The sequence below is a fragment of the Entelurus aequoreus genome, linkage group LG03, assembly GCF_033978785.1.
Source record: "Entelurus aequoreus isolate RoL-2023_Sb linkage group LG03, RoL_Eaeq_v1.1, whole genome shotgun sequence".
Taxonomy (NCBI): Eukaryota; Metazoa; Chordata; class Actinopteri; order Syngnathiformes; family Syngnathidae; genus Entelurus; species Entelurus aequoreus.
The window spans coordinates 20,765,845-20,791,925 of NC_084733.1; the positions used below are offsets into that span (position 1 = coordinate 20,765,845).

The 26,081-nt window shown below is 38.7% G+C and overlaps 1 protein-coding gene across 1 annotated transcript in view; it reads left to right on the forward strand.

The window, feature by feature from the left end:
* Positions 1–26,081, forward strand: part of spred1 (sprouty related EVH1 domain containing 1) — an 85,390-nt gene that overhangs the window by 20,790 nt on the left and 38,519 nt on the right. The window contains exon 2 of the mRNA XM_062041440.1: positions 10,115–10,391. Coding sequence (XP_061897424.1) covers positions 10,115–10,391 — 277 coding nt within the window. The remainder of the gene's footprint in view (positions 1–10,114; positions 10,392–26,081) is intronic.

Consider the following 26,081-nt stretch of genomic DNA (forward strand, 5'->3'; position numbering starts at 1 on the left):
TTTTTTTTTTTTTTTTTTTTTAGACCACTTGCTGTTTCTACCATGATGAAAGCTCACATGAATGAATAGCCTCTTTGCTTTAAACGTCATATAAAAAGATTTGTTTTGTTTCAGGGTGAGCTTTTGTAGGATGTTTGCAAAATAAAACCCTCGTCCACTTCCTTTCGGGATCTAAGCCCTCCTCCTCCCTGTGAGCCGTCCCAGTGCTGGCATGTGTGAGATGGTACTTCTGAAGGGTCAGGTCCTGGTCATTGTGCCCTGGTCATGGCTGAGCGACACCACCGCCTGCCTTCTGTTCACCCCAGGGTCCCCTGCCTGACTGACAGCCCCTCCTGCGCCTATCACCCCCACATCCTTTATTGGGAGGGGGTGGGGGCTTAACAGCCGTCGTAATTCCATCTCTTCCTGCTCGCAAATTGGTCCAAAATGCTTTTACTTTTTTACTAGGGTGAGGCCAGGGGTTCGAGTGTAAAATTAAACACTACTTCTCTGGCGTTGTAAGAAGGTGTGACTAGAAAGGGTGGTGCTGGGAGCTTGTAAATTAAGTTGTTGTTCTCTTTACTACCAACATGAGCCAATGCTGTCCAAGTTTGGGGCAGCATTAGGGTGTAAACCCTGCACATTTAAATGTGAATACAGTGGATTGTAATGTTTGGAAATCCTACTCTCAGGGCTGCATGATTATGAGCAAAATAATAACCACAAATATATTTATTAGTATTTAAATCACAGTTATTAATCATGTTAGGTAAATGGTAGTGTGGAAGGGATGCATGAACATTGCGTCATCATGTAATTTGTAATTTAATTATTGCATAAATAGGCTAAATAAACATTATCTATATATTTAAAGTAGGGCTGTCAAAGTTAACGCAATATTAACGTGCATGCGTCCTGCCTCCTTTTTGGTCCATTCCGTAGCAGCTAATTTTATCTTTGATCATAGTTAGACATCGTCACTGCAGCTGGGGCTGGGTGAAGTATCGAGTTTGTAAGATATATCAATATATTTTTAAACTAGATATGAAATAGGAAAATATCGTAATATCTATATAATTTTTTTCACGTTAAAATGACCAAACACTGCTTATTTGTTGTGTTCCTTGTTCTACCCCGCTTCTCACTCCCTCGCAAAACTCCATGGGTTACTAAACCCCTCACCTTCCTCCTTCCAAGACGTGCTTGCACGTTTAAGAACATTCATGATTGGTTGGTTGTTTACTATGATGAGTCACGATTGGTTGGGATTATGGAAAAACATTAGGGACAGGCCGATCAGAGGCAAAATAGGGCGGGTCATCGAATTAGGAAGGGAAATCACAACAAACATCCCAAATGAAGAGAGTCGGAGAAAAGAAAGAGGGAATATTCAAGCAGGCGATTTATATATTAAAAAAACTAGTGGAAGATGGCAGAGGGATTATTTTCTTTAGATTTTTCTTTTAGCGATGTAGACGACGTCCAGGAAATCCACAAGGCGTCTCCTTGGCCACATTTGGACAAATGTATGCGTCTGGATAAAACATTCATTTGAGTTGTTTACCATGTAAGCACAAATCACAAACTGTTCTCGGGTTGCCAAGCCGGGCATATTTCGCACGAGAAACGCTGCCAAAAATGTTTGCCGAAGGGAGGACGATCATAGCCGCACAATTAAGTAAAGTCACTTCCTTGACGCTGACCAGAACCGTACGTGTGTGACAGTCCATTACATCGTCGACTGGGAATTAAAAAGTGCCTGCCTGCAAATTCATTTTTTATCTGAGTTTGATACACTTTGTATTAATTGCACAGCTATGTTATTTATTTTACATAGAAATATTTTTTTTCTATTTTATTTATGTTATGTAATTCTGTGCTACTTAAACAATTTATTTTCTGTACTGTTAATACCCATCTTGACTAACTGGGTTAATAAAAGTGCCACTGACGGTTTATAGTGCAGTTGTCATTCACTTCAATTTCAGTGAATCTCACTCAAAAATTAATACCTTTATATGTATACTTTCACTGGAAAATATATCGAGATATATATTGAATATCGAGTTTAAGTAAAAATATATCGAGATATTTTTTTTCGTCCATATCGCCCAGCCCTAATTGCAGCAACTGCCTGCTGGCGCGCTTTGCCGCTTGCAGAGTGGTGGAACTTTACTTCCTTCTTTGCATTACGGTTGAGTGCATTGATAACATGAAATGTAGATTGTTACACTGACTGCTTTAGTACGATGGAATAAAAGCTCAGCAGAAAAAGAAAGACGATAAGCAGAAGGTCCAGAGTAATTTTTTTATCAGAGACTTTCACGTCTTCAAAACATGTCAAGACACTTCTTCTCATACCAATCACATACTTCTGGCTTCACAATAATAGCACTACACGTCGAATCCAGTCTAATTACCATAACAAAATGAAAATTGGTCTTACATTACGATCATGCTTTGTCAAATATGTTTTGTAATGTAATCTGTAATATTTCTACCTAAAAAAAAATGTCTGGCATATTGAAATGTTGTCTATATTCTTTTATAGCCTGTTCTGATTGATAGTCCGCAAATACAGAATGTTTAGGGTGAATATTACATTTTAATATTAGAGAAGGTTAAGACATTGTCATGCAGAGATATCAAGACCATTAACTTGTACAACATGTAATGTAGAGAATACCAGAAGCATGTCTTCAGGTAGAAATATTGCAGATTACATTTCCAAACATTTTTGACAATCGAAGCATAACCATAACAATCCACATTTTGTTTTATTTAATGTGCAAAACTGGCATTTAAGCATGATGTAGCTCCTCTTCTGAATACAAGTGTTCCTACTGCAGGAAAGCTAATTCTGTAAGCCTACAAAACCTGGTAAGACACCAACACAATGCAGGTATTTTTTCTTACTGTCATTAAAAGCTGTTTATGTCCATTTTCTGTTGAGCTGTTTAAAAAACATAATGTTTAAAAACACATTTAATTAAGGCAAACTAACTGTCTAGCCATGGTAAGAAAAACTTGAATCTCTGTTAATGATAAAAAATTAGATCTTTCTGCGATTAATCGAGATTCATTTTTAAGTTAACCATGAACAAACTGCGATTAATCGCGATTAACTATTTCAATCAATTGACAGCCCTAATTTAAAGACAAATTTTGTTTTTTGTTTATTAATATTATTAACATCTCAGCTTTTTATCATTACATGAAGCCTTTAGTTCAATTTATAAATTTTTTATGTATTTGTGGGGCGCCATAAAAAACAGCCCTGTTCCGTGGGTGAGTCATTAATTACACCCCCTCCCCCCCGCCTGACCTAATAATATTATAATTATTTGTAGTGTGAAACACGTAAAGAAAATTTGGTGTAACGATTGTACTCAAGCGAAAGAGTCCTTCAATTACAAAAAAATAGAATATCATGCAAAGGTTTGTTTATTCCAGTAGTTCGATCTACTATGTGAAACTAATATGACATAGGCTCATAACATTCAACTTAAGATATTTCAAGCCTTCTTTTGATACAAATGTTCTAATTATGGCTTACAGTTTATGAAAACCTTAAATTGAAAAACATTTGGGTTTTAATAAATTGTAAACCATGATCATCAAAATTATAAGCAATAAATGCTTGACATGTCTGACTTTGCATGTAATGAGTTTATATCAGATATTCGTTTCACATTTGAAGTGGAATTGTTGACATGAATAGACTTTTCTAGGATATTCAGATGTTTTTGAGTTTCACCTATACATTTCCACATTCCCTGGGTTCATATGCATGCACAGATGCAGAGGGTGCATGAATTCCAATAGAAAGCATGTCTCACAAGAACACCGGCGAGAAATGTTGGCACATGATAGAAAAGTGTCTCCAGACTTTTATTTAGCTCCGTTAGTCCTGCTAGTGCGACTCCAAGGAGACAAACAGACCAGAATGTTCTACAGGCGTCCACACCTGTTGCCATCATCTAATACATGCCTTTATTGGAGGCCAAATTTGACTCCACTCCACGTAAGTGAACAAGGCACCTGGCTGCAGCATCCTGGAATAAGTTTAATACCGGCCGACGTGATCCTGGAGCTCTGTGCTCATACTCAATGGAATCTGGCTTGGGCAGAAGCCACTTCGTAGAGTTTCAAGTTGAGCTGCTGTTGCTTTTCTGCCGCCGTGGCTATGAAAGTGCTTGATTTGAAATGAAATCGTTGATTGACTTACAGAATTGAATGGAAGACCATGAAGTGTTCAATTTATAGAAAATAATATTGACCATGACTGAAATCGAATTCCACTTAACTGCAACCTTACATTCACTGATATTTTCCATGGAAGGAGAGAATCTCTGAATGTTCTGAACTTGTATTTGTATGTCTGTAAGCCAATCTTATTTAGCTGACTAATGTTTGCACATTAGTGAATGTCTCTGGATATGTACCTTAACTTCCATGTTGTTCATCTTTGGTTGAGTCTGAATCAGCAGTGCCTCTGCTGGTTGTATCCAGGTAGTGTACTGCTTTTTAATTGCTCCAAAATCCCATTAATCAACAATCCCCCTTGTTCTCATTGAGTCGATTCCAATGAGCTCTGTCAAACAAATTATATTACGCTGCCAAAGAGAAACGAACAGCTGTAGTCAGTCGGTTAACAGATCGTGGCCTTGTCAAATTAAGACATTCTGGAACCTTTCACAATCAACTAATAAAATATTTAGGTGAATGTATGTACAGTATATGTTAAATCTCGCCCTCTTGCTGCTCTGAGCATATAAATTACACACCACGTAACACATATTCACTTGCATTAGTTATGTTTGTTGTCAACTAATGGCAATTTGGCAAAGTTTTTTTTTTTGTCCTGTCCAGCCATTCAGGCAAATCATATCTTACAGATTTACTTTACAAAAGAGAAGTGTGGGATACTCCTCTTGTTGCCTTATTTGTATTTGACTTTATTAAATGTATTTAATAAATTAATGTTTGGCGCAGCCGGACCGGAACAGGAAGGGACAGAAACAACAACAAAAACAGAACAACATCAGCAAATACAATATGTACAAATATGATAGGAAAAGTAATAGCAGACAAGCAGTTAGTGAAGTAAATATTAACATAGAAATGACAATGAACATTATTGCACTACAAATGGAGCAATACAAATAACAATAGAAATAACACTATCGATAATGAATAATAATAATAATGACCTATTATATCAACAATACAATTGTTTCAAATGCAATTATACATATATGTAATGATAACTTGAATTTCAAAAGAAGGCTGACAAATAGAGGGGAAGAAGGAGAAGCGAACTGTATTAACCTTGTAGATTGTTATAGTATCTATAGGTTAAGCTTTGTCAGTGGGCCGTGTTTTAACCAGTTTCCCCTAGGGGAACGGTGTTAATATATATGTTTCATGTTTCTTGTTTCATCAATTGGAAATGGAAGGCTAAAAAGACAGATAACTGCATTGTTTGATGATAAATAGAGCGCATCATATTTGATAGATATTTAATTCCATGTAAGCCTCTAGCAGGGGAGATGGGGTGCAGATAGTTCTGCTTTAAATGAGCAATTTTTAATCAACAACAAATGGGGTTATGATGATCTTTGGCCTTGTATCTGAATTTTTTTCAGAATCAAAGAAAAAGTTTCTGATGTAATGCTAACCGACTCTATAGAAGAAATACTAACTGATAATTGCGGCACCAAGCTCTGCCAAGGGTGTGGAATGCAGGTGAGCAAAGGTTGCGAAGCTCCAAAGGGATAGGTACTATGAGAGAGACATTGGCCTTTTGGAGCACAAACCCAACCATGTGTCAAAGGTGGACATCCGGCATTTTTAGCTGCTCTCAGATGTTCTTCTTTAATGTGTTACCAAGAGTCTCAGCCAAAAAAAAATAATGCTGCTCTCAGCACACCCTAACCTTTGTCATTTCCGGTGGCCTAATGGTGCGTTATCTAATCAGGGCAACATCTGACTCCAGGTGAAGAGGCAAGAAAGGCCACGGGGCTGGTGACCAAGCAGAAAATGGAACAAGAAACGTGCGTTTAGGATTTAGGATTCATTATTTTTTCCAGTCTCTTCATTACACTGTTACTGCACAGTCATATTTATGAACGTGGTCGTAGCGTTTACTTGCTTAACATGAAAGAAATCCACATTTATTTTTTGTCAACATAGTCCTCATGTTATTGATTTCTTCTTTGACCCGCTTCAAGGGGACAGTTTGAAAATCAGCAGTATTTGACCCTAGTGTGATATAGACAAAAATATATATTTGGGTAAAAGTAATTTTATATACTGATAACGGTATATATCACAATACAATTCACATATATATATTTTTATTTAATTTAATGTTTTTATTACATATAAACACACCTGAAATGATTGACAATTCTGCTTATATTTTCTCAATTTGTTTGTAAAGCATATATTTTATACATAAGAGGGCCAAAACAATGGTTTTGAGGTAATGTTTTATTTGTCACATTTCGTCACTGTCTCTGTACTGTTCTTCATGTCAAGTGATAGAAAATAATAGACGTGTTGAGTTCATTAGCTGCACGTTTTGCAGATTAGCCTACTGTGGTTTGGTTGGTGTCTGACTTTTTTTATTCCAAACAAAAGAGTTCCTCTTTCCTCTGGCACCAAATCCTCTTCAAATTGTGTTGGTTTAGCTTCCATTGTGCTTTCCCTGTCCCTGCCACATTGTTGACATGCACGGCTCTCACCGTAAAATTTTAAGTGACGTAAAAATGCCGCAATGAGAGATTGTTTCTGCAGTTACATTAGCCCCAGCCCAGACGTACAATTACAACATAAATAATACATAAAAGACAAAATAAATGTTTATGTTGTACTACGATATATATTGTAATATTGCATTAGTTGGAGCTTGAACAAATGATCAGTCACCCTCCATACTGAATTAGAAAAGTTTACAATACATGTATTTGATCGTAAATGCTGACACACCATCAAAATGAGCTGTTTTTTTATATTAAAAAACATTTGTTTCACATTAAAACAAATTTAAGTAATATATTGTTTGTATGGATATTCTGTATATGATCTATTATTTACGTACCATAAGGCACACTTAAAATTCTTTCATTTTCTCAAAAATCGACAGTGCGCTTTATAACCCGGTGCTCCTAACGGATTAATTCTGGTTGTGTTTACTGACCTGGAAGATATTTTATTTGGTATATGACGTAATTATACTGTAATTATGACCGGTAGATGGCAGTCACACATAAGACATACGTGTGTTACCAAATTCAGTCATTTTCCTTGAACGTGTTGACATTAGATGGGTGGTCCTAACTCCGCTAATATTTTGCATCAATCCAATCAGCTGTGTGCGCGTCGACGGAGCTACATGTTATGTATCTACATGTGCACAACAGGGTTTACTTATGAGCGTACAGTATGTGTGTTTGTGAGAACTTTATGCCGTTTGCCGGTGCTTCTTCACACCTCGGTTTGGACATGTGTGTTTTGGAGTGTGCATGTTGTCCCTGTGCGTGTGTGGGTTTTCTCCGGGTACTATGGCTTCCTCTCACATTCCAAAAAAATGCATGTTAGCTTCATTGGAGCATAAACTGTCCATAGGTATGAATGTGAGCGTGAATGATTGTTTGTCTCTATGTGCCCTGCAATTGGTCCTGATAATTTTAATTAGCACATCAATGAGCTGGTCTTTTTTACGTTAGCATTAAGCTAGCTGCATTAGAGCCAACCTTTATCCTGTATAATTGCATTGGTTTTTTAAGTTCATTGCTTGGATTCACATGACGACACGTCCGACTCATGTCTGGCTCATTGAATGGGCGTGGTTTTCAAGCCAGCGTCTGTTCTCATTGAGCCTAAAAGTGCCTTACGCTTGTGTTGTTTTCGGCTGTTCAAAGTGAACCGTTGAAATTGCGAAATGGATTAACGTTTCTTAAGAGTCCTTCAAGCGGTACACAAAAAGGGCGGAAGAGTGCAAGATTATATCAAACGACGACGACGAGAAAAGTCCAAGGGAGCAGTCGAAGAACGCACGAATATGCAGTGATCACTTCGTTAAAAGTTTGTTTGATATACTTTTAACATTTAGTGTTTCCCATTCAAGTATTATCTTGAGATTATTTGTTTTTCTTAAACATGTTTTAGCTACAAGTGTTTCATAAAGCACCAACTCGGCGAGACAGCAAATTTGAGCAAAACCTAAGAGTTAAGCTTCTACCAAAGGCAGCAATCATCAATGAAGCGCAACAACAACAACAAACATGGCAGTAGACGCAAAGATAAACCATGAAATGCAACCTTACTCGAGCTAAAAAGACGTATTATCCATCCGATAGAGTCTTAATACTAATTTATTTGACCCAGCTACACACAAAGAAGTTGTAGACCTCCATGCTTTTCCCAGTTTTAATCTGTTTTGTCGCGTAGAATGATGTCTGGAGCACCACATAGTATCAGAGTTCAATATGTCTGGGAACGCGACCAAAGGGTAATCCTCGATATCACTTGACAAATTTTTTTTTTTAAGTATAGGGATCTATTCCATTGCATAGTTGGATTGTTTTCAGACAGTTCTTGCCCTGCTTGTTCTACAACAGCCATCTAAGCTCAGTTGACCACCACCGGTTTTCACTTTCAAGAAGAAATCACGTTACGGAATACAAGCAATACCAAACTGTATTATTTATTTAACATGATTCCTACATCTATTGCCACTTCATGTATGTATATAATGTAGTTTCCTTAATTTGCTTAGTTTTACAGTGACTTCATTGTGAAGAATATCAATAAACCACCTTATTAATTTTTTCATCTCCGAAAGACAAGCTGTAGAAATGGATGGATGGATAATTCAAAAGACTATTTACATACTTGGCAAATTCCAACATTCAGGGTGGGCAGAATATAGTGGAGCCTGGGCTACCTTTACAATAAGCAGCATCAATTGAAAAATAGAGCAAAACAATAAAAGAAAAAGTATATCTCATTACTAATAACTAATAACAGATTTGTTTCTAAATATATGTAAAACATTTGTTTAGCCTTTTTTTTTTTTTTAAAATGCAACGATTCATAGCCAATCAAATTAATAAGTGATGTCATAAATATGTGACTTCATATTGACCACGCCCCCACTGCCACCTTTATACTGCCAATCTGGGGGAAACCATTATTACTATTCATGTAAAGCAATTGCAGTCTATCACAGAATATAGTGTTCTTTCGGTTATCGGGGGTGTTAAGTTCCGGACCCATTTGTTGTAGGGGAATTTCCGTAAAATAGGGACACTATTTAATTTCAAATATGTTATACCGGTATTTATTTAACACCTTCATAAGACCTCCACACACAATTATAAACACTATCTGTACACTTCATACACTCTAAAACAACATACTTTTTCCATAAAGATTCAATGGGTTCTCTAATCTCAATGTACTAAGTGATTCCTTAAAATATGCAATGCACTGGGACCGCGATAAGTGAACACTATATATTTAATCTCTCTGTGAATATTAGACTTTGCTGCTTTTATATTCTGTTTTTAGCCCGCTTTTTAAGACGGGACATTCTTTTAACACGGGGACGGCGTGGCGAAGTTGGTAGAGTGGCCGGGCCAGCAATCGGAGGGTTACTGGTTACTTGGGTTCAATCCCCACCTTCTACCATCCTAGTCACGTCCGTTGTGTCCTTGGGCAAGACACTTCACCCTTGCTCCTGATGGCTGCTGGTTAGCGCCTTGCATGGCAGCTCCCGCCATCAGTGTGTGAATGTGTGTGTGAATGGGTGAATGTGGAAATACTGTCAAAGCGCTTTGAGTACCTTGAAGGTAGAAAAGCGCTATAAAAGTATAACCCATTTATTATTTAACAGCTTTGAGTACCAATCCTAGAAATGTAATGTTGTATCCACCAAGCAAAACACAGTTTTGTATGTCCTGGCACCATGATTTTAATTTATTATTAACTCTTTCCCACATTCTTTAGTGGTTTGTTTTGTATGCGTTACTACCACCTATAGGTACAACTTAATATTTAACACATTTTTAATGTTGTTTTCATGCTGAATATTTCTTGAAAATAATAACCCCCCTTTTTTTTCCAGTGACAGTTATGCGCGTGTGAGAGCAGTGGTCATGACGCGGGATGACTCCAGCGGTGGGTGGCTTCCCTTGGGCGGCGGAGGCCTTAGCTGCGTTACCGTCTATAAGGTCAACCGGGTGGAGGACAGCGGCAGCACCCACAGCGGTGGCAACAGAGGGAGCACCGGCAACCTCAGCCCCTGTAGCTCCAGTCCGACTCCAAGCCTCAGTCCCAGCCCTAGTCCCAGTCCAACAGCGGTGGAGTTCTACATAAAAGGCGAGAGGCTCAAAGACAAATTGGTAAGGAACACTCAGTGACGCACACGCACACATTGGACACTAGTAGTTGCTGGTTAAACCGCACTTTGCAAACACCACAGGGTGCTTGGAAACATTCCTTAGAGATTTGGGTCTATATTGACACGATGCCATCAAGCAGCTGCTGTGAAATTGCCTGCATCCCAAATAGAAGGAAGGGAGACTTTTGTGCGTATAGGTTGTATTCGGACTTTTGAACGGAAGTGAACAAAGTGTTGGGCCACCAACCAACATGGCTACTGTGCAGTAAACAGAGTATGACCTATCTGAGTAAGCAAAGGGGCCTGGATCTTACCACAAGAAACACAAAAGGCAGATACAAATAAAAAATGTGAACACTGCAATAGAATATACCCCTGTACTTTATCAAAACAAGATTTGTCCTTTTTTTGGATCTCAAGGATTATCCATAGTTTTCAGACATGTCAAACGATCTGGTGCTCCAGATATTGTACAGGACAAAAGAGATGAAAACTTGGAAAAGTGTGTGTGTGTGTGTGTGTGTGTGTGTGTGTGTGTGTGTGTGTGTTTATGTGTGTGCGGGCGTGTGTTTGTGTGTGTGGTTGGGTCAAGGAAATTGTTTTCAAGACGCTCCTTAATAAATCATGAAAGATTTTTGCTCGAGCAAAGTTACATTTCATGATTTGATTTCGCATTCACAGCCATTGTTGTTGCTTTGTTTTTGTTGTACGCGCCGTTTACGAGTACACGTGGCTTTCCCCGCTTTTATCAAATTATAACTATAGATTTCAACATTTTGTATGTGCTGAAAGATTAATTTATCATTGCTGCTTTTATTAAAAGCTCAAATCTTTTAGGTTTTGCTCACATTTTCTTTTTTTAATTTAGACTTGCCGAGTTGGTGCTTTACGAAAGCACTCGTAGCAAAAATGTGTTTCAAGAAATACAAATAATAATAACTTAGTACTTAAATGGGAAATATTAAACACAAATAGTATATCAAACAAACCTTTAACAAAGTGATCACTGCCAACGTGTGCGTTTTCCTTTTCTCGTCTTCTTTCGTGAAATCTTGCACTCTTTCAACCTTCTTGTTTTCCTCTTGAGGAACTTTGAAGAAACGTTTATCCTTTTAGCGATTTGAACGGTCCCAACAGCCTAAAACAATGCAAGCATGAGTACGCGCTTCCCCGGACACATGACAACACGACACATGACAACACTTCCTCATTCGCCGCCAATCACCTTTCAGGCACGGATGGTGTGTTGGCAAACATGGGAAAAACTAACATCAAATCCAAACCACACGAACATAAAAAATTAACATTAGCTGGTCGTTACAGTATGAATTTATATATACATATATATATATATATATATATATATATATATATATATATATATATATATATATATATATATATATATATATATATATATATATATATATATATATATATATATATATATATATATATATATATATATATATATATATATATATATCCTATTATTTTCGGACAAGTGATGTACCAAAAACTTGACCCATCGAAAAAAGACTTTGATCGCCGAAAACCGCGCTACTGAAACTGGATGTAAACAAAATGCACGCCATCGAGCGTTGTCATCATGTCTGCAATGTGGACGTAATTTTAATATATTCCAGATATGCCCGTGGACAGCCATCTAGAAAATGTGCAAATATTAAGAGGACAGTGGTGTCTTTTAAGAAGAGAAAGTCCAACTCGAGCAACATCACCAAGCAAGTGTGATGTCATGCTTGCTGCAGCTCGCCTCTTTAGTCAGGGACATCGAGGGACAGAAGTTAAAAGTCTCTAAACATGAGTACATGAGTACACCAGAAGAAGATGCTAGATATTTTGCTAGTTGTTTTTAATTAAAAAAGTAATTAAAAGTCTGTAAACACTTGAAAAAAATCTCAACAAAGTACATTGTACAAAAATCAGGAAAATATGAAAATATGGCAAAACGATTTAAAAAATATATTTATGTTAATACTAATTCATAATAACAGATTTGTTTTAAATGGATGGATATACATTTTTGATCCCTTTTAAAGAAAATCATATTGTAGCAAATTATGCAAATTACTTGATGACATCATGGTGACCACACCCATAACTATGCCCCCACCGCCACAGGTATCTTGGCAGTTTAGGGGAAACCCTACAAGCTGTAACACTGACTTCTCTAAAATACAGTATATTTTAGTCTCATCTCCAGAGTATTCTCCATTGAGAAGATATACTGTTAAATAAATGGTTGCTGAAATGTGAGGTACTTTTGTGAGGTACTGTAGATCAGGGCTATTATTCTGGTCGTTCAAAAAAAATCGTTCAAACTTGGGGAATGTTACCTCGCTATCAAGCATAGAACACTGGGGTCCAAACTTGCGATATACATTATTGAGGTATTTCTCAAGGCACTCCTTTAAGTCCTCTTCTTTTTGGCAGTTACTATATTTTTTTGTAGTGATTCATTGAACTAAGGCGTTGCTGTAGCTTGCTTACTTCAGATGCATTCAGTAGTGATTTGTCCCAACTTCTTTAGTGTTATACTAGTAGTGTTCCTCAAGGTTCTATTTTAGGTCCTCTCTTTTTCATCGTTTGGACTATTTACCTGGTGACCCATGAGTTTAGTTCAAAAAGTGTGTGAGAGACTCACATTTTTGCATCAGATTCTTAAAAACACAAGAGTTCTGTCATAGCGATAATTAGTTGATCCAGTTTTTTTGCAGAAGGCCCTTAAAACAACCGCGCACTCCTGTAACTCTAACAAATAAGATAGACAAAAATCAAATGTCTACTGTTGAAGACACTGGTTCTCCGGAATATACAAAATAAGACTAATAGTAGTGGCAAATGTCCAGCTACCCGATCCTTAGCTTTCTGGGATTGAGTTGAACATCCCTGCTGTAGACAGATACTTCATTGACATCTTAAAAGTGGATCCTATACAGTGTTGGTGGAAAAACTACTGCTACTTTGTTGATTTTCTGCGTTAAGTCACCTCCGGTTCCCCAATCCCCCACACCTTCATTGCTCTCAAACACACTTGAGCAGGAAGCGGTTGTTGGACTTTCCTCCATGGCGCAGGTATCTGAAAATATGAGCAAACTGTGTGACGCTGTGATGCATGATTACATCACCAGGGAGAAGGGCAGATTACTCAGGAGCTGAGAATGATGGAGGGAAGGATGTGGGAAACGGAGCTTGAAAGGGATGTAGGATTAAATATATAGTGGAAAACTATACTGACTCTTGTAATAAGCGCCAAACATTCATGTTTATTCACAAATTGGCATGAATTTTCTAAGATTCACGCAGCCAATTTAGTCATGTGATAGTCACTCATTAGTAAGCTAAGGGTTTCACATTTACAGTAACCTAGTCGTGGCTTTCATAAGGACGTTGTGTATGCAAGATTACATTCGTACGTAGAGACAGTAGAGGTGTGACATGTAACACAACACTATCAGCATCCAAAAGCATATTCTCTGTTGTTCCGGCCACCCCTCTTTACATAGACATCAATAGGGTGCTAATTTCTTCTTCCGACCGCTGTAGGCTTGTTGACGTTGCAATCCTTTACTCATAATATATTGTACGCAACAATGTTATTTCTGTCTGTGAGTCGCCTTCTCCCACACTCAATTTGTGACGTCATCCAGTCTTGCCTCGGAAAAGTTTTGACGCCCTATCTCTCGTTGAGCAAGATTTGACTCTGTATTAAAATTATGTTTGAGTTACCCCTTGGCTTTGTCTCCACCCTTCCATAACGTTAAAATGCAAGGTTTAGGATATCCTGTACAATATTAATATTTTAGAGCAGAGCTATTTAAGTCATTATTTTAAGTGCCACACATGGAAAGACTTTACTCCCTTCTCTGTTGTGTATAGTGCAAGGCTCCTCCATGACCTAAATGTTTCCTTGACCAAATGGCTAATATAGTCCTACATTGAAACACAAGCAATGGGTTTATTTGGGTCAAAAATGCTCTATATGACAGAAGTGCTCTGCTGTTTTTAAAAACCTACTTAAGAAAACACGAGTCAAAGATCCTTAATATCAGAGATCTCGCCGTTGGTGGTGTGTGGGCTAACTGGGCAGCGAAACACTTTGTAAATAACTACATTGAATTATATCTGAATGAGTTTCAACAATGGCAATTGTTTTGTTTAGTTTTTTTCAAAAAATAATATACAACAACATTTATGTGTCTCTGATATTGTCGTCAAATGAAAAGTTTCCGCGATCACTACTGGCAGTTGCAAAAATCAAAGTAAGGTATTAAACTCTCTCACTGAAGATGTTGACTTGATAGACTACTACTCAGAACAATACAGAGACAAAGAAGAAACTAAACTGATGACAGGTTTTGTTGCTTCCATGCTATTCGTATTTCTTGTAAAGTGTATAAAAACGAGTATGTAGACTGGACATGTATGTGTATGTATCTATATACATATGTATGTGTATGTATCTATGTATGTATGTACAGTATGTGTAGTTTTTAAGGACTTACTGCAAAAGCATTAGCCCAAGGTTCTACATTAGGTCTGGGTAAAAACAAATGTTTTAATCGATCATGGATTACTATGTTTCACAATTTGCAATATTGACTCACAGTACATGATATCGATACTCTCCTACCTCACCACTTAAAAAATCTTTAAAGAAGCAGCAGCAATATCACAATATGCTAACGTTAGCTTCCAACAACAAGCCATCTGGGAATAACAAACGAAACCGAGGGACTTACTAGCATTACCACCCGATTCTCCGCAAGCCATGGAAATACAGCAATGGAGGCCCTTGTAACTCTTGTTGGCAAAGATTTACGCCAAACTAGAACCACACTACGTTATGACCATGCAACGTAAACATCGGACTAAACTTGTTTTGATTATTTATAATATTTGTCACTGAGAGTCTTGTAAGATGACCGCTCATGTGGCACAAGCTCACTATAATGAAAAGACGGCAGGAGAATCTGTGTATCGTTCGATTATTTTCTTCATCATTTGGGTTGTATACCATGTGTCGGTATTTTTTGGTACCGGTTCTTAATTAGGTCGGTCCAGGGAGACCATTAAGATTCTGCACTAATGATACTGCTATCGGTATATGCACACATAGTTGACTTGTTTAAGACCTAATAAGCAGTGTAGATAAAATACTTCCCTGCTGTGAGATGTTATATCATGTTGCTGCAACCGCTCATGCTAGCAAAAATGCTAGTAAAAAAAATGAATTTTTTCCACATCTTAATTTACACAAATTACATATAGTACCGATAAGAGTACCAACGATGAATACTGGTATCGAAATTACATATAGCCCCGATAAGAGTACCAACAATGAATACTGGTATCCATAAGGAATAGCGATATAGGTATAGTTTTTTGATAAAATCCTAAAGATATACATCCCTACACAGAACCGGCATCAAATGCTCCCATAGAAAACCCCAAGAGCACACTTCCGGCCTACACAATAACGTTACATCCTGTCATCTTTGCAGTGATGAAATGCTGCAGTACAAATTAAATCCCTTTCTTATTTCTAAATTTACACTTGAGACAGGTTTAAGCTGTTCAATTTACAAATTTGTTTCTGGCTAAAATAAATAAATAATAACGTCCATAAATAAATAATGTTCATTTGTATTTTGTTACAGAGTTCAGACGTTTTCCTTAAAGGTGAAGATCGAATCAAATCGTGCTTAATCAATTTATAATCATAGGAGTCTAAAATCAAATTGATTTAGAAAATTGGTCATGATATCCAGCCTTATATGTTAGTTATCTGCTGTTATTAGGATCTTGCTACAAAAATCCCAAATTTTGAACTGAACTTGTGTGCTAGTTTGATATCAAGGCCCTCGGGCCACCTGTTGATTAACCCTGGTTTAGAGTCACAGTCTCCTTTTTTAGTGACCTGATGTAAAAATGATCCACTGGATGCTGTAGGGATAATAAAAGACTAAACTAGTTGTGAAAGTGCAGTGACGTCAGAGCACTGTGGCAAACACTGTGACGTAGAGGCTCTTGTGGCCTTTTAATGCTTTGACATTGGCGACTCGAGGCTGCCTGATGTCTAACATCGCCTTTGACTGGGAACATTTTATGTGTTTTGTGTTCAAGGCCTTCTGAGTGCTTTACTGTGCTAGTGTACAAATGTGTGTGTGTATGTGTGTGTGGCACAGGAAAGGGTGTGACGGGAATGCTATAGTACAGGCCTGGGCATACACATGGCTCAGAGACCCCGACGACTGTTCTGGGAAGTGGTAAAACACCCCGCTTGTCGCCAACGTCTACCCGCTCTCCACCCCCAGTCGCCACAACAAACACATGGCCATATGTAGGTCTGTCAGGATGCCACCCAGTGCCAGAGTGCCTGGCATCGACCGCAGCGCTCTGATGACTGTTTGAGGGCATTAGAGCGATGAGTCCAAGAAAAATAACAACCGCAGACAATCCCACAAACGACTAATGTTACTCATACGAGCCACTCAAGCATGACATTATCTGTTCTTGTTGTAAACCATCAGCGGTTTGACTATACAAGTCAATGAAATACTGTAATTACATCTCCCAAGGAAGTTGTTTGCTTTGGTGTGGGTTTCTCAGTTTGTGTGCAACTTCCTGGTTACAGTTTCAGAAATATCTACACTAAAGGACAGGTTTTTTAATACCACCTGGAAATCAGAGCAAATCGGAATCCTCTTTATTCATCAAGTATGTTAAACACTACGAGTGTAACGGTATTGTAGATCCTGCGGTATTTCCGTTTCAAAGTCTTCAAAATAATACCATGTCACCTGAATGTATCAAAGAAAAACTTGGTGTGCAGTTTTTTTCCAGCGCTTTATGCTAGGTTCACACCAACGGCGCTTTGACGGCGCTTTAAAGCGGCATGCAAAGCGGCGTTAAAGCGTAACAAAGCGTGATTAAAGCGTGAGGGTCGTAATGGATCGTGGGAAAGCTTGTAGTGAAGCGGGACATGCAGCAAGATCGGCAAACATTTTTTAACGGTTTAAAAAAATTCGGCACTCTGTCAAGAATGGAAGAAAGCGCCGAGAGCGTATCAAAGCGTGACAAAGCTCAGCAAAGCTTGACTCAAAGCGTAAGAAAGCTTAACAGATCTTGGTTCAAAGCGCGGACCCCAGTCGCCACCGCATGCCACCAGACGACCCTCACGCTTAAACGCCGCTTTGCATGCCGCTTTAAAGCGCCGTCAAAGCGCCGTTGGTGTGAACCTAGCATTACAAACGTTCGTAGCACCTCTTCCAAATGACGGCGCTTTGCTCGCCGCTTTAAAGCACGGCAAGCGCCGTTGGTGTGAACCAGGCATAAGCGTAGGCCCGGTCTAAACATAAACTACATCTCCCAGAATCCTCTGCATAGTGCAGTGCGCCCAGGTGGGGGCGTGGAACTCCGTAAGCAGGAAGTGAAGTATGTTCGTAGTCGGAATTGTTTTTGTTTACATTTCCTGAAAATGTCATCAAAATCTATCCATATCTATTTGAGTTATGTTGCTAACCAACAGACAAACAAATCCTAGCAAAAACATAATAGTTATTAATAATACCAATAATAACATTAAAATTTAGCACTCTTTTCCTATATACCGTATTTTTCGGACTATAAGTCGCAGTTTTTTTCATAGTTTGGCCAGGGGTGCGACTTATACTCAGGAGCGACTTATGTGTGAAATGATTAACACATTACCGTAAAATATCAAATAATATTATTTAGCTCATTCACGTAAGAGACTAGACGTATAAGATTTCATGGGATTTAGCAATTAGGAGTGACAGATTGTTTGGTAAACGTATAGCATGTTCTATATGTTATAGTTATTTGAATGACTCTTACCATAATATGTTTCGTTAACATACCAGGCACGTTCTCAGTTGGTTATTTATGCGTCATATAACGCAGTGGTCTCCAACCAGGTACAGGTCCGTGGGCCGATTGGTACCGGGCCGCACAAGAAATAAAAATAAATAAATAAATAATTTTAATTTTTTAATTAAATCAACATAAAAACACAATATATACATTATATATCAACATAGATCAATACAGTCTGCAGGGATACACTCCGTAAGCACACATGATTGTATTTCTTTATGGCAAAAACAAACAAAAAAACAAAGCAAAATACCATACCATTCAGCCTGTTGTTCACTATTCTTTATTTATTTTAAATTGCCATTCAAATGTCTATTCTTGGTGTTGGGTTTTATAATAATAAATGATAAATGGGTTATACTTGTATAGCGCTTTTCTACCTTCAAGGTACTCAAAGCGCTTTGACAGTATTTCCACATTCACCCATTCACACACACATTCACACACTGATGGCGGGGGCTGCCATGCAAGGCGCTAACCAGCACCCATCAGGAGCAAGGGTGAAGTGTCTTGCCCAAGGACACAACGGGCGTGACTAGGATGGTAGAAGGTGGGGATTGAACCCCAGTAACCTGCAACCCTCCGATTGCTGGCACAGCCACTCTACCAACTTCGCCACACCGCCCCTATTTTATCAAATAAATTTCCCCAAAAAATGTGACTTATACTCCAGTGCGACTTGTATATGTTTTTTTCCTTCTTTATTATGCATTTTCTATTCGGTGCGACTTATACTCCGGAGCGATTTATAGTCCAAAAAATAAGGTAATCAGAATAACAATCAGCTTTAACACAAGGAATTTGACTTGGTAGACCTTGCTTTCTTTGTTCAATGCAGTTTCAATTGTTGCTGCTTATTGTAAAAGGTAACGCAGGCTACACTATATTCTGCCCTCCCTGAATGTTGCAATTTCCATTTCATTCCATCCATTTTCTACCGCTTGTCCCTTTCGGAGTCGCGGGGGGTGCTGGAGCCTATCTCAGCTGCATTCGGGCGGAAGGCGGGGTACACCCTGGACAAGTCGCCACCTCATCGTAGGGCCAACACAGATAGACAGACAACATTCACACTCACATTCACACACTAGGGCCAATTTAGTGTTACCAATCAACCTATCCCCAGGTGCATGTCTTTGGAGGTGGGAGGAAGCCGGAGTACCTGGAGGGAATCCACACAGTCTCGGGGAGAACATGCAAACTCCACACAGAAAGATCCCGAGCCCGGGATTGAACTCAGGACTACTCGGGACCTTCGTATTGTGAGGCACATGCACTAACCCCTGTGCCACCGTGCTGCCATGTTGCAATTTAGTTTGCCAAATATGTACACATTCCTTTGAATTAGATTTGAAAAATAAAATTGGGATTTTGTTGATATTTTTCTCAATGAAGTCACTGTAAAACTAACAACACTAAGGCAAGTAGATTATATATACACATGAAGTGCACATACATGTAGAAATCACGTTAGATTAATAATATAATTTGGAATCTACTGAAAAAAGCAACACAATTATGCGGGATGAAGGTTGAGCTGTAATGCCGTTAGCTTAATCCTAATGTACAATGGACTAGCTCATAGACAAACCAACTCAAATTAGCATGGCCAGTTGCAGGGCACAGATGGCCAAACATTCACACTAACATTCATATTTATGGACAATTTACAGTCTCCAATGAACCTAAAATACATATTTTTGGAATTTGGGAGGAAACCGGAGTGCCCGGAGACAACCGAATCACGCACGGGGACAAATGCACACTCACACAGAGACGTCCAAACAGAGGTTCAAAAAAGCACACGGTGTAGTAATGTCAAAAGAATAAAGATAGTTTACACCGGCTTGAAAAAGTAATGCATTAATGATCTTAAAATACTTTTCTCTTCATCGTTCTCTCCTTACTTTTATCAATCCGTTTCGGTGTGCGACCAGCTGACGCGCTTCTGACGGGCGATTTATAGGATTTTTTTTTTTTTTAAACAACGCACTGAGGAATGTTTTTATGTTATTTGAGCTGTTTTTTAAACTTATTATAGCCAATAGTACACTATATATGGTATTTCCGTTTATACAATATATCACTCAATTTATTTTCTGGTTTAAAAAAAAGGGTTATTATTTTGAAGCTGTGGCGGCATTAATCTTGCCGTGGTGTTGCGCCACGATCGTTTAAATGTAAGGGAATCCCTGCTCTTTGGCGGAGGCAAGAAAGTCTGTGTTCTGCAAAGCAATACTTTCTTCTCAAGCGTTTCCAAGGCGACACAGAGCCACCCGGTCACATCCCACCACACGGAGGTAATCACCAAAAAAAATGTTGAACGCGGGAAATATGAAAAAAATGAAAACCTCAATCCATCCATCTGTCTTTCCACCACTTGTTTTTCGCGACGTCACGGAAGGCAGCGTACTCCGTGGACAAGTCGCCACCTCATAAACCGTCATCCAGAAAAGATATTTGAAGTCAGCAAAGCCAAACATCTGTTTTTGAGGTATTTACATTATTAAAAGTTAAATTGTCTGTTAATCTTTTGAGAAACCACATTTTCCAGACTGATATAAACATGTCTACTGTATGAAAAATTGGTTATTTACAAAAGTGCCATGATAAGGAAATTAATACAGGTAAGAATATAAAGCCTTTTTATAGATAGATAGATAGTACTTTATTGATTCCTTCAGGAGAGTTCCCTCAGGAAAATTAAAATTATTTTGTTAAATTATTAACTAATTATTGTTAAAATTATTGTCCGTATACAAGATAAGAGGTGCTTCACAATAAGTAACAAACAATTGCCTATGTGAAATGAATCTGTAATTGGGCTGCAGCTATCGATAATATTATTATTCGAGTAATCTATCGATTAGTTTGTCCAATTAATCGATTAATCAGAAAAAACACACCATATCAATGTGTATTCTAGGAAATAGAGTGGAAATAAACTGAGATGTTTCTGCTTGCTGGAACCTTCATTCTTTTTTTCTAATAAATACACATAATCAACATTAGAATTGCACTTTTAACATGTGTGCATTAGAAAAAATGAAACAAAAACACCTCTGTTATCAGTCACACAGATCGCAGCAGCCACCGCTCTCATGTGTGTTCTTTTGCAGTGGTCGTGCAAAAAAATATGTCCTCATATTTAAAGTTCCCTGCATCCATGTGGTCCTTTTTTGTATACATTTGTATTAGTTGTACTCATTAAACAATAAATCGAAACAACAGAATATTATTCAAAGTTTTTTTCAACTCATATTAATTGATTTAGCAAATTAATCATGGGAGCCCTAATGAGTAAAAGATTATAGCATTTAGTCCATTGCACATGTAACAGTCCATTTTCATACCATAAAAATGATCTGAAATTTTAAAAAAAATGGTTTTACCCAGCTTCAGCTCACCCATCTTCCTATTTTGGAAATGGATAGATTTTTTTAAATCTATTTTTAATGGGTATAACTTTTGAAAAGCATACCTCTGTTTTAATATTTGCTTTGTGTACACAAACCAAAAGTAATCTAGATTGTGTATGCACATTGGGCAGCAAAAACAACCCTGTTAAAAGCTCCTGTAGGTTGAAGTTTATGTTGGATCTTGTTACATTTTGGTACTTTGGATTTCCAAGACATTTTGGATCTTGGATGAATTTGCGTTCATAGCTTTTCAGATCCATGATCGTCTCGTTAACTTATTGATAGAAACCCTGGCTGAGTTCTCTGAGGTTATCCAAATAACGCTGATGTTGTAGTTTGATTCTGTTTGTTGTGTCTAAACAAAGATAGGCTAATCCGTGGAAAGAAGGCTATCACATATTTCCCATCCCTGATCATAACTTGAAGTGACTAGTGTGAGTGTTACAAGCTGTACCAGTGACATGGTTGGTGTCCATGAGAATGGAATCAGGGCAAAATGTATTCCGTTAAAATGTACGGCAACGGGAGGTGAGGGGAGGTGGTTAGGACCTGACTGAAAAGCTCAGCGATGCGGCACAGAGTGTACCGGTGATGACTCAGCTGGCTCTCCATATAGCCACCAATCTCTCTCTCTCCCCCTTTCCGTCACTCCGACTCGCTTTAAAAAAAGCTTGACCTAATTGGTTGACAAGTTCTTACGACACCGGCTCTGTAGCTGAGCCTCCCTCGCTCATCTCAGCATCCCTCAGATTGTTCGCAGCTGTGATTAGAAATGAGCTTTCTTTTTGGACAAAGGCTCTCTTGATACGTGCATATTTTGGTTGTTTCTTGGTTTATTTGTTCAGCTTGGACGGCCACATGTTGTTTAATATCTCTGAGGCTATCAGTGTCACCCAGCTTGTAAAGCTTCGTAGCGCCACTAATGTTGCAAATGTCACATTTATCTACGGAAGCTTGTGACTCTGTAAACACAATCAGTGCCTTGTGTTGTGCAAAGAAATCTTGGTGAAAGAGATGCCTTTGCTTAAGTTGTGAATGATTACGCACTTGGCTGGAAAATAATCCTCAAAATCACATTCATCGATCCTGCACTAATGTATTACAGGAGTGTAATCACCATTTAAAGCTTGTCTTCATCTTCCTCTAAACCTGCTGTCCCGCACATCTCACCTCCGACTATCTCAAGCTCTGTCCATCTCCCAACATGGCCTGTGTCTCATCATTTCCGTCTCTTAGCCACTGCCTCCCTTGTCTTTCCACGTCCGCCGTGGAATGCAGCATTGAGTATCTTCCATCCATTGCTACACGTGATACTTCCTCCTGTGTCAGGTCGCGGGCCTTAGCTGTGCCACTCATCTTCCCTGCTCCGGCTCCATTCAGTCTCACCTCCACAATCAGCCCCCGAAGGCACAGACACCCCATCCTCCTGCTTTTTATCACCCGATCCTCCTGCTTTTATCACCCCGTCTTTCTCGGTGGCCATCCCTCTCTTCTTCCAGCTTAATCCTTGGCCTGTCTTTTCTTTAGAAGTCAGAGAAAACCCTTCAAAGGTACACTTCCGCTGATGGCATAGCTCTGGCTGTGTATTCAGGTTCCCTGACTTACCAAATATGGACTGAAGTGTTGGATACATTTCTTAATCAATGAAGTAACCAAACAGTGGTCAGGGTAGTTTCTAGGATCCTACAAGATGGTTGTAAGTGTAGCCTAGAACACACTTTGGAATGTACTTAAAGGTAAGCCAGACCCTCTTTGTTCAACATTAGACACACACACACTGTTCCTGCTGTGCAAAAAGGAACACATTCTGAGTTTCATTCACGGCTTTGATTCCTCCTTCCATAGTAATCCACACTAGTTTTAAAATGTTTTCTTCCAGTTACGTTTATTCATTGTAATCTGGAAAAGGCAAGCAATTCCTGCACCCCTCACTGTAGTTACTGTTGCTAGGTCCGTCAAACTTTCCGAAAACATGTAGCTGCAGTGTTTGCATCCATTATATCAAATATTGGGACGAAAAAATAAAATAAAAACAACATTGCATTAATTTCGAGTAGGATTGTGTGCATATATTTGTGTTTTGGAAACGGAACGATAAAACCAGCTTGGATCACGACTGCCACTTTGCACAGATTGACCTAAATGAAGCTACAAACCTCTGGGCAGAGGAGCCTTTTCCAATCTGTTCTGCGATTGGCCAGTCTATGTTTCGAGGATGTGGCAAAGCGGAAGTCTGTGTTGACTGTTCAACGGACGGCGGTGTTTGTACTTCTACCTACACCGCACTGAAGTTTAACAAAAAAATCGAAGGAAATGTTGGACCCTTTTGTAAACAATAAAATGTGTACTGTAACGCTTGGCTGTAAGAATCTAAGAGAACTATTTCCATTCCGTCAATATCTAAACTGTACCACTGGTTTAAAGAGTTCCTGCTGAATATGAGCATTGGTTTATGAACCTGACGTAGCGTAGCCTCCCCAGGTAGCAGATGCTTTTCATCCCTTTGGATCGCTTGCTCTCCCTCTCTCACGCATATTGCCACGCCCAAAGCCTCGTACCATTCACACCACCGGTTAAGCCACTTTTTTTGTGCACCTTAGTCTTAACCTCAAAAGACTGTAATGGCTGCCTCTCATTTCACTTAATCTGCCCTAGAGGAAGGCCAGGAGGTGGCTCAGTATCCCTGATTAATAATAGGCTTTGGAAATACAGTTGCTCTCTTACCACACACTTTTTGACTGTCTGCCTATGTAAGCCAACTCAAAGTCTCCCACCCACCGCCACCCCACTTCTGCCTTCCAACTTTTTAACATAATCTGTAATAAAACCTCCACCATTTTAAATATGTTTTACAAATTAGCCTCAAATATATGTGCAATTATTGGTTTGTTTTATTTCAGAAACTCAGAGCTTATGCGAAGGGTTCCCTCCACACTTTTGTTTCATAGGAATTATTTAATGGGACATGTATAAGCCGCATAAAGTGATAATGTTCGTCTGAATCTTGAGCAGAAAGGTTCGCTCAAACACCTTCAAATATTCCTATAAGCAACCTAATATTCATAACTGTTTTGATGTCACTGTTGATTTTTAAGTACTTGCTGGCAAAATGCAATAGGATCGGTCAGGATGGTAACAAGCACTGTGATGCAGGAAATCCTACTAAAAGCTTAACTAATAGAAGTCTTTTTGAGTGAATCAGTGTGGGCCATTGAAAGTAGAGCCATCCAGTGTTCCTTATGCATTCATTTTGTTGTGGACCGCCACAAAAACATTTGGTGCTACTGTGGGATAGAAGAATAAACGGTATGACGATAAACCGCCGTAAAACTGTTAGTGTTACAGTAACTGTGAGTTATAAACTCACGGACCCGTGACACCACTCTTCTACCAATGAAGCAAGCTAGCACTGGCTATCTTAAATGCTAACATATATACAAAAGACATATTAACCTATTTTTCCATTAAAAATGATATTCTGCAATCAAAACTTGTATAAACACATTGTCTGAGCAACTAGGATATTCAATTGGGCACATTAAATCTTATATCAACCTCAAAGGAATGTGACAACAGGAAAATTATTTGCACGACGTCACATAAACCGGATGTGACGCGCCCTAAAAACTAGAGATGTCCGATAATATCGGGCTGCCGATATTATCAGCCGATAAATGCTTTAAAATGTAATATCGGAAATTATCGGTATCGGTTTCAAAATGTTACATTTATGACTTTTTAAAACGCCGCTGTGTACACGGACGTAAGGAGAAGTACAGCGCGCCAATAAACCTTAAAGGCACTGCCTTTGCGTGCCGGCCCAGTTACATAATATCTACGGCTTTTCACACACACAAGCGAATGCAATGCATACTTGGTCAGCAGCCATACAGGTCACATTGAGGGTTGTCGTATAAACAACTTTAACACTGTTACAAATATGCGCCACACTGTGAACCCACACCAAACAAGAACGACAAACACATTTCGGGAGAACATCCGCACCGTAACACAACATAAACACAACAGAACAAATACCCAGAACCCCTTGCAGCACTAACTCTTCCGGGACGCTACAATATACACCCCCCGCTACCCCCTATCCCGCCCCCCCCAACCCCGCCCACCTCAACCTCCTCATGCTCTCTCAGGTAGAGCATGTCTCAAATTCCAAGCTGCTGTTTTGAGGCATGTTAAAAAAAATAATGCACTTTGTGACTTCAATAATAAATATGGCAGTGCCATGTTGGCATTTTTTTCCATAACTTGAGTTGATTTATTTTGGAAAACCTTGTTATATTGTTTAATGCATCCAGCGGGGCATCACAACAAAATTAGGCAAAATAATGTGTTAG